Here is a 19,121-nt window from a genome sequence, read left to right as displayed (position 1 = left end):
GGTGCTTCCGTCGGCCAGAGACGAAGACTTGGCTCATTCCATGCCATGCGTACGTCCAAATCATCAGTGTATTGTCATTTGGGGTTGCTAATTGCACCACCTAACCATGACCAGTTCCGAGTTGCAGTCACTTTCGCAAGCTTATCTTTCTCTTTGCTGTACGCAAGTAATCTCCCAAGTGAAACCGTAATACACTTGAGCATCGTCTGCTGCTCGGAGTTTCAGTTCACGCGCGTAGCCATGGCCGGGTCCTCTCGCCGGCGTTGCCTGATCGTGATGCTCCTCGTCGTCGTCTTCGCGTCCTTGTACGTCAGCTCGGGGGCGGCGTCGACGCCGCTAGCGGCGGAGCGGACGCGGCGGAAGGACCCGCTGGACGGGCTCCGCTACTACGGCGGCGGATGGAACATCAGCGACAGGCACTACATCGCGGTAGGTTCCGTTCCAGCTCAGCTCAGCTTCTCTTATGCTTTTGCTTCTACCCTGTACGTTATGCTCACGCCATCGTCGTACGTCGATGCGCCGGCGCCGCCTCGTGCAGTCGGTGGCTTTCAGCGCGGCGCCGGTGTTCGCGGCGGCGGCGGCCTGGTTCGTCGCCTTCGCCTTGGCGGGGCTCGTGGCCTGCTGCTGCCGGTGCTGCCGCGGCAAAACCATCAGCGACTACTCCTACTCCCGCAAGAAATTCGCCGTCTCCCTCCTCCTCGTCCTCGCCTTCACCGCCACCGCCATGTACGAACAATCCGATTCTTACCGCCATCCATTAGTCAGTCATGCGAACCATGGATTAATTTTTCACTCATATTTTTCAAATACAGTATCGGGTGCGCGGTGCTGTACGACGGGCAAGGGAAATTGGACGGCAGCACCTCCTCGACGCTGCGTTACGTTGTGAACCAGTCGGATAACGCGGCGGCGAGTTTGAGAGGGTTCGCCGGGTTCATCGAGGCGGCCAAGGCGGTCGGCGGCGCGTCCGCGGTGCTGCCGCCCGACCTCGGGAGGAAGGTCGACGAGGTCGCGGCCAGGGTGGGCGCGGCGGCGGACGAGCTCAACGCGCGCACCGCTAGCAACGCGCGCAAGATCCGGACCGCGCTGGACACCATGTACGTGTATATCATGAGGGCTACTCCGGTGCTCCCCCCTAAACTAAGTTGAAAGGTCATAGTTGATATTTTTTCCTATGTTGGATCCGCCGAAATTCATGTCTAGCCCATGTATACTTGTCTATATTGATACGATGTGTATACGCCGCGCAAGGAAAAAGAAGAGATCACATAAGCAAGATCTTTATAGCATTTTTTCTTATTTCGGCACACGCATGTGACCGTAGATACGTATAAAACGAGGTACAACACAACGGCGGACCATACGGCATGTACATGGCTGTACGGACAGTGGACCTACACTCAAATTACGATCGTGAGCCCTCTTACGAACATCTATGGAAAGATTTCCACCATTATTGTATTTTACGTGCCCATATTTTTTTCAGGGGAGGAGCACCGGAGTAGAAGTGGTATATCATAGTATATACTATCATATGGCTCGTAGTGACAAACTGACAATAGATGACGACGATCTTGCTTTTACTGGTTCAATTTGTTTGATTGCAGGAGGAAGATTCTGATCGGTGTGGCAGCCGTGATGCTGGTCTTGGCGTTTCTGGGGCTTGGTGAGCACTTCTTTAAGATATAAAGAACACATGATTTTCTCTCAAAAAAAAAGAAGACATGAATTACTTAGAAACTTTCTTTTTAAGATGCTTTGGATTGTTTGTTTGAAACTTGCTCAAATGTTTGAGAATTCTGTAGCATTTAAGCTATGGATCCGATTATACCCTACTCACAAACTTTAATTCTGTAGCATTTAAGCTAAAGGTGCACTTGTTGACTCACTAATTTTCAGTGACCCGGTCAACTGAAAAATCTGAAAAACCACCTTTTCGTATTTTCTGTAGTAATCGAACAGTTCCACGCAAAATTAGCGAAACCATTTACAAAAAAGTTGCTCTTCTTAAGTTTGGAATATTATGTGACTCGGTCAGCCAAAAACTAGGAATGCCAACTTTGCAACTTACTCTCGTTTCAGCTGTTTGGACTTTGGAGTAGCATCTATGATGCTAAAGTTGCACTTCTTCACGTTACAATTTTGAGTGACTCTGCCAAATAAAAATTAGAGAAATCAACTTTGCAATTGTTGTAAAATCAAACAGTTCCACGTCAAATTACTATGAATCTGATTATCCACAGCGGCCCGGCACGCCGTAATTTACAGTTTGCGACTTGTTCATGTTTCATCTGCTTGTGATTACCATAACAATTTTTAGTTTCCTCTTGTCACCACGATCAATTTGTTTCCTCTTGTCAATTTGTTGCAGTGTTTTCGTTGGCTGGGCTGGAGTCAGTCGTTCGCTTGTAAGCACAGCATCCTCCTCGACATCAGATATTCTTCTTACTTTTCCACCACAACCTTCTCATATTAGAGTACCACTAACAGATATCCAAATGTTGACTTTGCAGCTTAGTATTTCTAGGATGGATCCTTGTTGCGGCAACATTTATATTGTCGGGTGTTTTCCTCCTCTTGCACAAGTAAGAGTTGCAAATTAGCAAAGCATTCTTTACGCATCTTTGTTTTCATACAACTAGACATCACTCCAGTTTACTTTATTTAGAGAGTGAATTCTACTTTATACACCTAATTTCACATTTTTTACACTAGTTACCCCAAATTTAGCACTACCTCTGATCCCAAATTCTATAAAAACATGCAAAACGCACAATACAAGTAATCATCTTAGATATTGCATAGGCACTTATGGTGATGAAGGGTCAATCGGTAGATTACATTATCATCCATGTTGGTAAAAATAGCCCCTGCCGTGTTTTCCAACCATGTAGGCACCTCTATAAACAGGTTGCGGTTCTCCACACACTATAAAAACCGCCATGAATGAAACGTAGTTGTGCATCGGTAGATAATTCGCATGAGAGAATATTTTTTATCATTGAAAACCTTGCTGTTTATACTTAACCACAGCGACCAGATATCGGCAAGTACTCCCACCCTAATAAGTATTTTAAACATATGATCCACATATTTTAGCCAACTGCCGAATATATTAGCAGCACTACGTAACGGCTATAAAGTAGAACCTATGCGAATGACAGATGAGGCTCACAGAGGGGGTCATCATTTTGGTGGGACTCCGAGAGCAGAGTGTCGTAGTAAGCGTATTTTTCTCACAAGGGTGACTCGAGGGTTTATATCAAACTCTCGGGGAATTGGCTCAAGTTATCTTTTCTCCTCTTCCAGCAATTCTGCAAAGCAAAGTTTCGTCTTGTGTCTCCAACTTTACCGTGTGATTGTCAAACACAAGGTTTCGTATTACTAATAGTAGATAAAAGAGAAATTTAAAGTAAAGTAAAGTAAAGTAAATAAACTAAGCAAACTAAATAAAAACAATAAAGGGATAATGGCTTTTGGGTTTCGTGTGTGTTTAAGTGGAGAAAGTATTTTTCTCAAAAAAAAAGTGGAGAAAGTATTTTTGCATTTTCGGATTAATAAATTGCAGCAAATAGAAAGTATGATAAAAGTGTTGGAAAGATATTTCTTATGATTAAAAATAGACCGGGGTTTATGGATTCACTTTTCTACTCTCTTTTTAAGTTGTAGTGAGTACTAATAATTTACCAATGACATAATATTGGTGGAACTTTAATATATGTTTGATAAGCACTTATATGGGCATCACATCATAACATAGAGATGATGCAATAAATCTTTCTTAAACTCCTCAAGAAAGGGAAAACTTAAAGCAATCAACTTAAAGCAATCTAAAATTAAGAATCAACATAGTATAGCCTTAAGTATTTTAACATGATGTTTGAATATCAAATATTCTACCTTGAACAAACAAGATTATCACAATTGTCACATGATAAACATACCACATGAATTTACTTTATCCCTAGTGAGGCAGCAAAAGAAAGGTAAAAACCATAATAGATCATGAATTTATTGTCACTATTCAGTCACTACGACCATTCTACTCCATCTAATACACACATCTCCCCACACATGTTCTTGCATAAAGGTTTGATCAGAACAAGAACTTAAGAATGAGGTACATGTAAATCAATACATATTACACAAAATATATTCCAGTCTCATATATATCATAGAATAAAGGTCCACCACATAGGAATTACATATGATCATAATCATGTTGGGAAGCTCATATAATACTACAATCTATGAAGAATAAGAGAGAAACATTGAGAGGAGGGAGTCACTGAAGTACATTCTTTCTTCTGAAAATCTGAATTATGTGTAGTGAGATTACACCTCTACGAAGATACCACACAAAAATCCTAATTATTTTTTTAGCAGAATCTTAATTTTGTAAATTTTCTTGGTACTATATTAGCCGACACTTCTAGCTGGATTATTGCTTTGTACACGAAGTCCATAGCGAATTTCCCGCTCTTATGTTGATTCCAACGAAACTCATCTTTCTCTCGCATCAATTGGACTAAAGCTGGCCGTTCTACCAAAGCATTTCATGATGCTGGCCGAGGATCAACAAAATCTCTTCTAAATGTCATATTTGGTGGTGAAGTTTTCAACACCTTAGCGATCATATCGCTTTTATGACACATACTATTTGACAGAGCTAGATATTATTTCTAGGGTGTATCATTACCTAGCCACTTATTCTTATGTAACTTTATTTTACATCCTTAATTGTGAATGAGCATGATGGAAGGAGTATTTCTTCGTAGTCAGTATGTCAGCCTAGAACTGCATGTGAGCCTATGTATTTTCTCTTTAGAAGAGTCTGTCACAATCCATCTTCGGTAAGAAGTTTGAATAAATATTTACCTATAAAAGCTATGTTCTTGACCACAATGTTAAGAATTCCATGTCATCCTTGATGTTTAGGGCGACAAACTACACTCCATTTAGCCAGTCAATATTTCTTTTTCTCACTATCTTCATGCAAAAAGAATCTTGATCAGAAATAATCTGTAGGAAGAACAATTTGGTCAAAATTGTTAGAAACATTGAGAGGAGGGAATCACTAAGTACATTCTTTCTTCTGAAAATCTGAATTATGCATTCGAAGCTGACGGCGCCTCTGCTCATTTTTCAGCGTGGTAGGGGACACCTGCGTGGCCATGGAGGAATGGGTTCTCCGCCCGCAGAATAACACCGCACTAGACGACATCCTGCCGTGCGCGGACGCGGCGGCGACCACCGACGCCGTGCGAAGGAGCAAGGAGGTGAACCAGCAGCTCGTCGCCACGCTCAACGGTCTGCTATCGAACGTCTCCAACGCCATCAACGTCCCGCCCCAGGTCGGCCCGCCTGTCTACTACAACCAGTCCGGCCCTCCGGTGCCCTTGCTCTGCAACCCCTACCGCGCGGACCTCACCGACCGCCCCTGCGCCGCCGGCGAGGTCCCCGCCGCCGACGCGCCACAGGCGTGGCAGGGCTTCGTGTGCCGCACCACGGGCGCGCCGGGGTCAGAGGTTTGCGCGACGGTGGGGCGCCTCACGCCGGCGATGTACACCCAGGCGCTGGCCGTCGCCAACGCGAGCGACGGGCTGGTCGGCTACGGGCCGGTGCTGGCCGGCCTGGCGGACTGCACGTTCGTGCGGCGGACGTTCGAGACGGTCGTGGCGGACAGCTGCCCCGGGCTGAGGCGGTACAGCGGCAGGGTGTACCAGGCTTTGCTCGCCGTGGCGGCGGGCGTGATGGCGGTCGTGGTGGCGTGGCTGGTTCACTCCAGGGAGAGGCGGCGGCGGCGCGAGGCCGTGAGGTTCCGGGTGTCGCCGTACAGGCTCCCCATCGACGAGAAGTCGCTGCTCAAGAGCCCAAGGCGGCCGTACAGGAGAGCCGAGAGCAATGGAGGCTTCATGACTAGGTAGATGCATGACAGTGGCATGTTGCTATGGGTAGAGCTTGACGACGTTTGGAACATGAGAATTTCACATACTCCCCTTGTCCTAAAAAATAAGTGACTCAGTTTTAACTAGATTCAATTATATAGATACATATTTCTAGTATATGTAGATATATCCGTATCTAGAAAAAATTGAATCACTTAGTTTTGATGGAGTAGGGAAACATTTTCCACTTGTAGGAATATATGTGTACCAAATCAGGCCTAAATTATGTATGTGTGTCTATTCAGTTTTGTATAGAACGAGGTCGATCTATACAGATCGAGTCACCCTTTGGCCATCAACTTATGTGTAAATTCACTCTAATAAATATAAATATTCTATCATAATATTATAACTTTATATTAAATTATGGATACTTTTTTTTATATCGGAGGAAGTATTAGATTACATTATTGACCAACTATTATTAGTTGACTGAATTGCACAATGGTACGTGGAACAACCACTTTCATTATAAAAACACAACTTTTGGCGCTTTAACTTGCTGTGAGTGCATATGCTCCTAATTTTTTAAATGACTTTTAAACATATTTTAAAATATTGAAAAATCCCGACAAAAAATGTCTCACATACATCTTAATGTTCTTTGTGCTTGAAAAGTTGTTTCACAAAAACCCGATATTTTTATGTCATGTATAGAAAAGATAAATTTTGCTGCTAAAAGCTCTTCACAAGGATATTTCTTATCTTTTTTACACCACACATAAAAAATCGAATTTCTGTGAAACTTAACGTGCACATATGGAATGTAGACATGTACCTGTGAACTTTTTATTCTGAATTTGTTTGACATTTTAAAATATTTTTTTCTAATAGCAGGAGCATATACACCCTAGATCAAAATTGGATTTCCGCTATAGAAGTAAATACTTTATAAGTTTGTAGAACCTCTTCATGCAAAATACTTTCGGAGGAGGCTCCGGGTGATGAGATATCTCTTCATTCGCATTGTGCAGAAGGTGGATGTTCATGATGATTACTTCAAGAGGAAGCCAAATGTTGTAGGCCTTCTTCGTGCAACTTCATTTTAGAAGGTGGTTGACGCATTTCCTATGCTTGCCTATGGTGTTATGATAGTGTGGAGGAAATTGTTAGCCTTGTTGAGAGCACCATGACATAAGTTTCAAGAGATTTTTCAAGCTTTGTGCTGAGGTGTTTGGAGAACAATACTTGAGGACACTACAAGGATGATGTCTATGAACATGGGAAGATGGTTCCTAGACAAGGTTGGTCCTATTGACTATATACATTGGAAGAGAAATATCATGTGGATGGTCCGACCTTGATTCATGAAGCTGTAGAAACTCACTAGGTTAGCATTCCTTCAAATCTGGTCAAGGAGCTAGACCGCTCAAATACGCTCAATGTGTTCCACAAGCTCGGCATTTCGAAATCTTTGGCTCGGTCAACTAGGATTTCTTTCTCAAGTTCCTGTGGCATCTTAGTTTTGGCAAATGCTCGCTAGATTGGGTTCGCCTTTTCTCGGCTTCGACAGCCTCGATGGTCCTTATGAATGGAAATTTGGGTCCTACTTTCGCCGATGTGTGTGCCTTACGGCAATGAGACTTCATGTTCCCCATGATTTACATCCTAGTCCTCAAGCCACTTCAGTCCATCCTCTTTCTGCCATATGAGAGAGGCATGGTCCTCCCCACCCATACTCGCATGGGGTTCCTTGACAAGGGTTTTAAGTGTCATGCAATGGCATTAACTTGCAAGGTCTAGTTTATGTGTTCCCCTGATAAGGGGTGGCCCGATCTTCTCAGTAAGCAACGGTGGTGATGATGATCACGGGGTGATTGCAGCGGAGGTAACTTGATGAAGTGGATGATAACTTGTATGACGCAACGAGATCTCTCAATTGGTCCCTGTCGCCAATGCAACAGCTCTCAACCCTGCAAGATATTCGCAATTCCACACACTTGCGCACGTAGCCGCCGACCACGAAGCGGTAAGTTGCAACAGTCTAATTCCCAATGGAACAGCAGATCACACAAGACTTTTCAGATCTACACAATATCAAGCAATATGGTGTAGGGGATTCAATAGTTTTGCAGAGCAAACAACTAAGGACTAGGGTTTATCTTAAACGTGGTCCAAAGCAGCTAGGGCGTCCTGGGCACTTATATAAGCGTCCGGGACGACTTCTGGTCGAAAAGATACAAAAATAACCGACCCAGAATAGATCTGGTCGAGACAGACTCGGACACGGCTGGTTTGGGGGCCGGTCGACCGGGCCTGGGACCGTGCTGGCCGGTTCAAACCGGGCCAAGGAACGGGTTCCAACCGGGCGGGGAAATTGTCGCGCAGTAGCGTCCCCTGTTGGCATCAGCGTGGCGCCCGGTTGGCGCCGGGGTGGATCCGTCCTACCGCCCGGTCGGACCGGGCCAAGGACCGGGCGCGCTGGCGTGGCGGCCGGTCTGACCGGGTGCTGGGCCGGCCTGGACTTCGTCTTCTCCTCTCGCGCATGCCTCCCGCTCCTCCCTCGCGCGTCCATGAGATATCTTCATGTCCAGCTCCTTGTCTAGTTCCACGTCCATCTTCACGTCCAGCTGCTCTTCTCCTCCTCGTGCGATGTTTGTCTCCTCTTCATACCTGATGATACATAAGTAATGGGACTTAGGTAGTATAAAGTTCTGATCAATCAAAATATCGTTTAGGAACAAGTTCACATGTTGTTTAAGTAGCTTCGCACGAGCCCTTGTAATAGGTACAATCCGAAATTCATTGGACTTGAGCTTCACAGCAGGTTCATCTTCAGTTGGTAATGACGGAGGTGGTAGTGAGGTAGGGATGTCCTCATCATCTCCCCCCCCTCAAAAGGCGTCGAGCTCGACGCTCCAAGGTCTTCTCCGTCATATGGTGCCAAATCAGCAACATTGAAAGAATTACTGACACCAAACTCATCAAGTGGAAGATCTATCGAGTATGCATTGTCATTGATCTTGGCAAGCACTTTGTAAGGACCAGCACCACGAGGAAGCAACTTGGACTTCCGTAGCTTCGGGAACCTATCCTTGCGAAAATGTACCCAGACCATATCACTAGTCTTGAACAACATCTCCTTGCGCTTTTTGTTCATCCTTGCAGCATTGCTCTTTCCTTTGTTCTCTATCAACTCTTTAGTCTTCACATGGATCTTTCGCACAAAAGCTGCCCTCTTGGATGCCTCCATATTAACTCTCTCGTGTATGGGCAAAGGCAACAATTCAAGTGGAGTAATGGGTTTGAAAACATACACCACCTCAAAAGGACACAACTTCGTGGTAGAATGTACCGCCCTGTTGTAAGCAAACTCCACATGCGGCAAACACTCTTCCCACTCCTTCAGGTTCTTCTTGATCATGGATCTCAACAGTTGTGACAATGTTCTATTCACCACTTCAGTTTGTCCATCAGTTTGGGGATGACAAGTAGTACTGAAAAGTAGCTTTGTCCCCAGCTTTCTCCACAGCGTTATCCATAAGTAGCTCATAAACTTCACGTCACGATCAGAAACAATAGTCTTCGGGACTCCATGTAGTCGTACAACCTCCCTGAAAAACAGGTTAGCAATATGCGATGCATCGTCGCTTTTGTGGCAGGCAATAAAGTGTGACATCTTAGAAAATCTGTCCACTACCACAAATATAGAATCATGGCCTCTTTTAGTACGCGGCAAACCCAACACAAAATCCATACTAATATACTCCCAAGGTGTAGTAGGTGCCGGTAAAGGAGTATACAAACCGTGAGGCTTCAGCTTGGACTTGGACTTGTTGCAAGTAATGCACCGCTTCACATACCTGTCCACATACCGCCTCATCTTTGGCCAATAAAAGTGGTCAGCTAGCATGAGTAGCGTCTTCTCACGCCCAAAGTGACCCATCAAACCTCCAGCATGTGATTCCTGCAATAAGAGCAAACGCACAGATGATTCTGGAACACATAGTTTGTTAGCTCTAAACAAGAACCCATCATGTATGTGATATTTTTCCATGCTTTTCCAAGAGCACATAAGCGATATGGTTCAGCAAAATCATGATCAGTAGCATACAAATCACATAGCACTTCTAATCCAGGAATTTTAACATCAAGTTGAGTTAATAGCATATTCTTCCTAGATAGAGCATCAGCAACAATATTATCTTTTCCCTTCTTATGCTTAATAATGTATGAAAAGACTCAATGAACTCAACCCACTTAGCAAGACGCTTATGCAAAGTAGACCGAGCTTTCGGGTATTTTAAAGCTTCATGATCGAATGTATGATAAATTCTTTTGGCCACAAGTAATGTTGCCAAACCTCAAGAACTCTAATTAAAGCATACAATTCTTTATCATATATAGGATAGTTCAACTTAGCACCAGACAGTTTCTCAGAAAAATATGCAATTGGGCGACCCTCTTGCATCAACACACCACCAATTCCAATACCACTAGCATCACATTCAATCTCAAATTGCTTATTGAAATCAGGAAGTGCAAGCAATGGTGCAGAAGTTAACAATCTCTTAAGTTCATCAAAAGCATGATCTTGGGCTGCGCCCCACTCAAATATTACACCCTTTTTAGTTAAGTCATTCAAAGGTGCAGCAATAGTACTAAAGTTGGACACAAATCTTCTATAAAACCCAGCTAGACCATGAAAACTTCTAACTTGACTCACATTCATGGGAGTAGGCCAATTTTGAATAGCTTCAATTTTAGACACATCTACTTCTACTCCATGCTTAGAGACAACATAACCCGTAAATATGACCTTATCTTTGCAAAATATGCACTTCTCAAGATTACCATAGAGTTTATTATCACACAACACTTGCAAAACATGTCGAATATGTATAGTATGATCATATTCATTGCGGCTGTAGATTAATATGTCATCAAAGTACACAACCACAAATTTGCCAATAAATTCACGCAAAACATGGTTCATCAGTCTCATGAAAGTGCTAGGTGCATTAGTCAAACAAAAAGGCATTACTAACCACTCATATAAACCAAATTTTGTTTTAAAGGCTGTTTTCCATTCATCCCCTTCTTTCATCCTAATTTGATGATAACCACTACACAAATCAATTTTAGAGAAAACAACAGCACCACTCAGTTCATCTAGCATATCCTCTAAACGGGGAATAGGATGGTGATATCGAATAGTAATGTTGTTTATGGCTCTACAATCTACGCACATACGCCATGTACCATCTTTCTTAGGAACTAGAATAACAGGAACAACACAAGGACTAAGGTTTATGCAGATATAACCTTTATCGAGTAGCGCTTGTACTTGTTTCTGTATCTCCTTCGTCTCTTTGGGGTTTGTTGTATATGGTGCCCGATTGGGTAGCGAAGCTCCGGGAATCAAGTTAATTTGATGCTCAATACCTCGCAATGGTGGAAGTCCTGCGGGTACCTCATCCGGAAACACGTCGCCAAATTCCTGTAAAACATTAGAAACACCAAGAGGAAGAGGGGTCATGTCGTTAGAAACCAAAACCGTACCCCTGTACAAGAGCACAAGAGGCATGGCCGAAGGATCCTAACTAAATTCTCCCATGTCTTCTTTGGTGGCTAATGAGACTAAGGAATTCACTCTCTCACTTTTCGTTATATCACTCACGACATTACAATTTTCTCGCCTATCTAAAGAAACATCCTCCAAGTTTACTTCAACTTTCTGACGAGACTCATTAACAATTTGCTGTGGTGACATAGGCTGTAGATTGATTTTCTTGCCCTTGAACTCCAAGTGATATGTATTGGCACAGCCATTGTGCTGCACAGAACGGTCATAGAGCCAAGGCCGACCCAATAGTAGGTGACACACCGTCATAGGAACCACATCAAAATCAATGCAATCCTTATACGGTCCAATAGCAAATTCAACACGCACCATGTGGTTTACCTTCATCTCACCATTGTCGCTCAACCACTGAATATAGTATGGATGCGGGTGCGGTAGATACTTCAACTTCAGCTTGGTACACAACTCTTTGCTTGCTAAATTGCGGCAACTCCCGCCATCAATAATGACCTTACAAGCCTTGTCAGGACTAACCAAAGCCTTTGTTTGGAACAAATTGTAGCGCTGAGTAGATGCACTAGGCAACACATTAAGAGCATGCTGCGACATAACAATGGTGCGAGCATCAGACGGATATGCATCTTCACCATCAGTGTCATAGTCATCATCTTCTGGAGCATTAGGATCAACATCTTCTCCAGTCTCGTACTCATTGTCCTCATTGATAATCATAACTTTACGGTTAGGACAATCTCTCTTGAAGTGACCTTTGCCACCACATGTGTGACAAGCCATATCACGGTTACGTGCAGTAGACATGTTAGAGCCACTCGTACTTGCAGCAGATTCGGACTTCTTTGTGTTAGACACATTGAAGACCGACTTGCTAGGCGGAGTAGAGTAAGGTGCGGAGCGCGTCGATGGTGCCGGCGCCGTAGATGGGGCCGTGCGAGGCATGAAGCGCCCAGCTCCTGAAGCTCGACCTTTAATCTTTGCTTCGTCAGCCAACTGTGATTCATCTTCTCTTACATGATGTAGCAACTCATTCATAGTGGTGTAACTGTAATGACGAACAATGCCTTTGATGTCATACTTCAAACCATTGAGAAAACGAGACATTGTCATCTCAAGGGATTCTTTGACACGGCCATGCTGCATGAGCATCTCCATCTCCATGTAGTATTCATCAACAGTCTTCGCACCTTGTCGCAATAGGGTCAACTTATCAAATATGCTGCGCAAATAATTTATGGGCACAAAACGCTCAGTCATTGCCACCTTCATAGCACGCCATGTGACAATAGGCTGTTCACCATCTTCGTCGTGAGCACGAACAAATCGATCCCACCAACGCAAAGCATAACCATCAAATTCGGAAGAAGCAAGCTTTATCTTTCTATCTTCAGTATAATGTGGATGTAAACTCCACAACTTCTCAATCTTGAGCTCCCAAGTGAGGTATTCTTCAACATCAGCTCCTCCTTCAAACTTGGGTATAGAAAACTTGGGCTTACCCAATCCATCTTCCTCATCCTGTCCACGACCATTGCGGCCAAGTGGAGCCCAACCTCGAGGACGATCACCACGACCAGGGGCGTCATCAGCGTCTTCATTTTGTTGTCGCTGTTTATTTGTAAGATTCTCAACCGACATTGTCAACGTTCGAAGAGTACGTTGAATATCCGTCATTTGATCTGCAGCACTCTTGTTTTCCTGGTTAACAAGTTTTTGATCACTAGCAGACATTGGGCAGCGGGTGGGGTACTGGTTGAGTGCCCCTCGGCGCGCTACCAGTAAACTTAGTGGCAGCGTGTGGCCGATGCACACGACCGGTACAAGCACTACTAGTCTCGTGTCAGGTTGGCACGCGATGATACCACTAGCGGGGTACCAGTCGTGGGTGGCCGAGTGGTAGCCGAATTACAGACACGAGCGGTATGCTATTTTCTACTAGTGTACCTTTATCTGCCTATCTGTCGGGATTGACCTACCAGGTACAACTCCATGCAACGACCTCCACATAAAGATTTTTATCTTACTAGGCGGATCCCAAACTTTCCCCCAAACCAGGTTATTCCTTGTAGAATCTTGGACATCTGGTATACTGGTTCGGTTTCCAAATAGATGTTCCCACTCCGTGTAATAGGCAGACCGAACCATGAACGTATGGGATTTTGATTTATTCCAAGCTATAAAATCTTCTTCCAAATGCTCACTTAATTAAATGGACCCTTAAAATTCTTTCAACATCAATAGGCAAGAGGTTCTCCCTTATTAACGCCTCATCCACTTCCTTAGGTTTATCAGCTCATCTTCCGTACGCAAACTACTTCATCCCCTTCTAGTATGTACTTCGTTCATAAGGCTGTTTGGGATCCAATGATTTTCCCAAATATTAATTTGTGTTCCATTACCCACGCTTCATATGCGTCCCCGTATAAATGTTTGCAACCCTACTACAATACTCTTCCATGTATAAGATGATTCTTGCTTAGGCCTGCCTTTAGGATATTCTCATCAGGGTAGTATTTCACTCTGGACAGTTGTGCACACAAATAACCGTGATTAGTTACGAGACACCAAACCTGTTTTGCGAGCACGGCAAGGTTAAAGGCGTATATGTCTCAAAAACCCATCCTTTCCAAGCTTCTTGGCAATGAACATCCTCCACCATGAAAACCAGTGAAGTTTCTTCTGTTCATATGTATCGCTAGAATCAAAGGCGAGGCTAAAAAGTTTTCCGCCACACGTTTACTACCGCAAACATGAGCTTTTTTTAGGGTTTGTCCTAGAAAAATTCTTTGAAATTTCCTCTATTATTAAAAATGGCAAAAAAATTGTCCATCCAGGACTCCACCTTCCCTCTTGGTTGGTCGGCTAGGGTTGGTCAGGACTCCACCTTCCATAGTGATTTATTTCGGATGTTTCTAGAACTTTCTAGTACCTTCCATAAATGCATCGGATCATTCCCAAACTTGGAATGTGACTTCATATATATGAATCTTATTCTTTGTACCATTCCGGAACTCCTCGTGATGTCATGGATCCCATCCGAGACTCCGAACAACATCTGAACTCCATTCCATATTCCATATCTACTTAAAACAACATCAAAACCTTAAGTGTGTCACCCTATGGTTCCGAACTATGCGGACATGATCGAGACACTTCTCCGATCAATAACTAATAGCGGAACCTGGAGATCCATAATAGCTCCCACATATTCAACGATGAATTCATGATCGAAAGAACCATTCACATAAAATACCGATTCCCTTTGTCGCGCGATACTTTACTTATCCGAGGTTTTGATCATCGGTATCTCATACGTCTCAAATGTATCTATAAATTTTGATGCTCCATGCTTGTTTTACACCAATTGCTATATGTTTTGTTTACACTTTATTGCACTTTTATACATTTTCTGGAACCAGCCTATTGACAAGATGCCACAGTGCCAGTGTTTTCTGCTGTTTTGTATTTCAGAAAAGTTGTACAGGAAATATTCTCCGAATTGGACGAAACGGAAGTCAAAGTTCCTATTTTACCGAAACGAAGACGGAGCCTAGAGGGCAAACGAAGAAGCGCCACAAGGTGGCCACACCTGGCCTAGGCGCCGCCCACCCCTGGCCAAGCCTAGGGGTGGTGTGGGCCCCTCGGGCACCCACCGACCTCGTCATTTCGCCTATTTATTCACATGTTCGGGAAAAACCTAAATACCCGAGCCTCCATCCAAGTTCTATCGTGGCCGCCATCGCCGATCCTAGCTCGGGAGGGTTCTGAAGCTCTTCCCGGCACCCTGCCCGAGAGGGAGATCATCACCGAAGGCCTCTACATCACCATGCCCGCCTCCGAAGTGATGCATGAGTAGTTCATATCTAGACTACGGGTCCATAGCAGTAGCTAGATGGTTGACTTCTCCAATTTATGCTTCATGTTTAGATCTTGTGAGCTGCCTATCATGATCAAGATCATCTTTATGTAATGCTACATGTTGTGTTTGCTGGGATCCGATGAATATTGAATATTATGGTTGAGATCGATTATATACCTGTCATATGTTATTTGTGATCTTGCATGCTCTCCGTTGCTAGTAGATGCTCTAGCCAAGTATGTGCTTGTGACTCCAATAGGGAGTATTTATCCTCGATACTGGGTTCATGCCTCTAGTAATCTGGAAGAGTGATAATAACTTCTAAGCTTGTAGATGTGTTGTTGCTACTAGAGAGAAAACAACAATGCTTTGTCTAAGGATGATTCTATTGTTTACTTTACACACTTTGCTTAATGCAATAATCTTTTGCTTGCAAGTTAATGCTGAAAGGGGTGCGGACGCTAACTGAAAGGTGGATTATTAGTCATAGACGCAATTGTACTACGGTCTATGTATTATGTTGTAATGCCCAAATGGATCTCATACTAATCATGTTGTTATGTATGGTCTTTATTCTGTCAATTGCCCAGCTGTAATTTGTTTATCCAACATGTTATCTATCTTTATGGAGAGACAACTCTTCTTTTAGAATGATAAAATCATCCACTACAAACACATGTTCTGTTTACTTACTGTAAGCATTGTTCTCTTTAATTTCACTGCAAACAAACCTCTCTTTCCGCATTATACATCTAATCCTTTGTTTTCAGCAAAACCGGGGAGATTGACAACCTCGGTGTAAGTTGGGGCAAAGTATTGTGGTTTTGTTGTGTGCAGGTTCCACGTTGTTGCTGACGCCGGTAGTGCGCCTTGCCAAAAGTCAGCTAGCAACACCTTCAGAAGTCATTTCTTTCTCCTACTGTTCGATTAAATCTTGGTCTCTTACTGACGGAAAACTTCTTGTTGTGCTCATCATACCTTCCTATTGGGGTTTCCCAACTGGAAGCTTTATCGAGCACCATCAAGATTTTTTCTGGCGTCATTGTCGGGGAGAAAGAGAATTTCTGAAAGGGGAGTCTCTCATCTCCAATATCTTTACTTTGTTATTGTTCTGCTTAGTTTATTTTACTTTGTCTTGTTTGCTTCTTTATATCAAAAACACAAAAAAATTATTTTCTATTATAGTTGTTATTTTGTTGCTTTATTATTTAGCTCATTATGTTGATCCCTAAGTATGTTTTGGAAGACCTATCAATAGGTAGTGGTTCTATAATTGGGAGAGATAACATTGAGTAATTCTTTAATCATGTTAGTAAGCATAATGATATTGAGGATAGATACTTAGTAGAACTTGCTCCTAATTATGAAATTGCAGCAGCTTATTTAGTTCAAATGTTGGAGGCTAGATTTGTTAACCTTAAACCCATAATGCAACAAATGTTTCTTAAACTTCATGGAGTCGAGGATGATGAAAAGAGAGATTTTATTCTAAAAACTTTGCTTAAAGAATTTAAAAGATGTTGTTATAGAAGCTAGGAAAGTATTTGATCGGTTTAAAATGCTAGTTTCACGTGTAGATGTTATTCGTACACTTGAAAAAATAGACAAAACAAAACTAGAAAATAGAGAGGAAATCAAAGTACCAATACCTTTCAAACTCGTATGAATGCATGAAGCTCTGGAAAAGAATTTTGATTGGATTGTTTCTGAAAACCTATTTGATGAAAGTACTAAACCCAAAAGTGTTGAGAGAGGGTTTTGTAAAACTTATATGGATAAAATACAATTCCTTGTTGAAAAGATTTCTGGCATTGATGTTGATGCTTCTTCACTTGACAATACTTGACGATGCGAGCTCTTTTTCTGCGCCTAGCTGAAAGGCTTTAAAGAAAGCACTCTTGGGAGATAGCCCATGTTTTATTTCTCTAATTTTTCTTTTTTGAGTGTTGAAAGTTATTACCTATGTAATACCCTCTCCTTATCATTTTTATTTCATTTTTGTGCCAAGAGTAGCATCTAATAGGAAGAAAGTAAGATTTGGGGAAGTTGCTGCCTTGAAATAGATTCCGTGCTGTTACCAGAAAAATCCTACTCCTAGCCAGAACGTTGGATTGAGCTTAAATTTTTTGAGCATATGCCCCGAGTTATTATCTAACTTTCATTAGTTTTGCACTGTTCGATTTGAGCAACATAGGATTTTCGAAAGAAATGATCTTTACCTGCTGTTCTGTTTTGACAGATTTCTGCCACTATTTGCATTTGCCTCTTAATATTTTTCTTTTTGAGCTATTTTGAGAGAAAGAGCTTTTAAAAGAAGTTTCTACAGTATATAATGTTTTAATGGATGTTTGACTTGTTGGAGATATGCCCAAGAGGCAATAATAAAAGTGTTTATTGTTATATCTTAGTGTTCATGATAAATGTTTACATCCCATGCTATAATTGTATTAACCAGAAACATTAATACTTGTGTGTTTTGTAAACATAAAGGAGTCCCAAGTAAGCATCTTGTTAAACTAGCTTGTTGATTAATAGATGATCATGGTTTCCTGATCATGAACATTGGATGTTATTAATAACAAGATCATATTATTAGGTTAATGATGTGATGGACATACACCCATAGTAAGCGTAACATATGATCAAGTCATTTAGTTCTTTATGCTTCAAGCTTTAATATGCATAGTAACTTAATCCTTCGATCATGAGATCATGTTAATCACCTACACCGGATGGATGTTTTGATGACACCAAACACTACTGCGTAAATGGGTTGTTATAAAGGTGGCATTAAGTGTTCGGAAAGTATAGGGTTGAGGCACTTGTATCAATAGTGGGATTTGTCCATCCTAATAATGGATAGATATACTCTGGGCCCTCTCGGTGGAATGATATCTAATTAGCTTGCAAGCATGTGATTGGTTCACAAGGGATATCATATCACGGTACGAGTAAAGAGTACTTATCAGTAACGAGGTTGAACTAGGTATGGAGATACTGACGATCAAACTTCGGATAAGTAAAATATCGCGAGACAAAGGGAATTATTATTTTATGTGAATGGTTCTTTCGATCATGAATTCATCGTTGAATATGTGGGAGCTATTATGGATCTCCAGGTCCGCTATTAGTTATTGATCGGAGAGGAGTCTCGATCATGTCCGCATAGTTCTCGAACCGTAGGGTGACACACTTAAGGTTTGATGTCGTTTTAAGTAGATATGGAATATGGAATGGAGTTCGAATGTTGTTCGGAGTCTTGGATGGGATCTAGGACATCACGAGGAGTTCCGGAATGGTCCGGAGAATAATATTCATATAGGAAATCACATTCCAAGTTTGGGAGTGGTCCGGTGAATTTATGGAAGGTTGTAGAAGTTTCTAGAATCATCGGGAATAAATCACTATGGAGGAGGAGTCCCGGAGGGACTCCACCAGCCCTAGCCAACCCACCAAGTGGGAAGGTGGAGTCCATGGTGGACTCCACCAAGGTGGCCGGCCACACCACAAGGAAGGGGAGGAATCCCACCTTGTCTAGGTTTCCCAAATTTGGTAAGTTTTGGAGTTGGACTCCAATGTGATTTTGGGGTAAACCCTAGGGATTTCCACCTATTTAAAGGGGAGGAGAGGGGAGGGGCTGACCACAACTTGGCCGCACCACCAAAGGGCTCCCAAGCCGGCGCCCAAGCACCCCCTCTCCCAAACCCTAGCTACTCCCTCCTCCTTCTTCTCCCGCAGCGCTTACGGCGAAGCCCTGTCGGAGATCTCCACCACC

The 19,121-nt window shown here is 42.9% G+C and overlaps 1 protein-coding gene across 1 annotated transcript; it reads left to right on the top strand.

The window, feature by feature from the left end:
- The first annotated feature begins 240 nt into the window (after positions 1 to 240).
- On the top strand, positions 241 to 6,159 carry LOC124662725. Its single transcript, XM_047200532.1, has 7 exons — positions 241 to 429; positions 539 to 726; positions 813 to 1,097; positions 1,608 to 1,666; positions 2,372 to 2,408; positions 2,514 to 2,585; positions 5,150 to 6,159. Exons 1-7 carry the CDS (start codon positions 241 to 243, stop codon positions 5,925 to 5,927), a joined length of 1,608 nt encoding a protein of 535 aa, XP_047056488.1. The 3' UTR covers positions 5,928 to 6,159.
- The last annotated feature ends 12,962 nt before the right edge of the window (positions 6,160 to 19,121 follow it).

Source organism: Lolium rigidum, chromosome 1, assembly GCF_022539505.1.
Source record: "Lolium rigidum isolate FL_2022 chromosome 1, APGP_CSIRO_Lrig_0.1, whole genome shotgun sequence".
Lineage (NCBI taxonomy): Eukaryota > Viridiplantae > Streptophyta > Magnoliopsida > Poales > Poaceae > Lolium > Lolium rigidum.
This window is presented reverse-complemented; position numbering and strand designations above follow the sequence as displayed.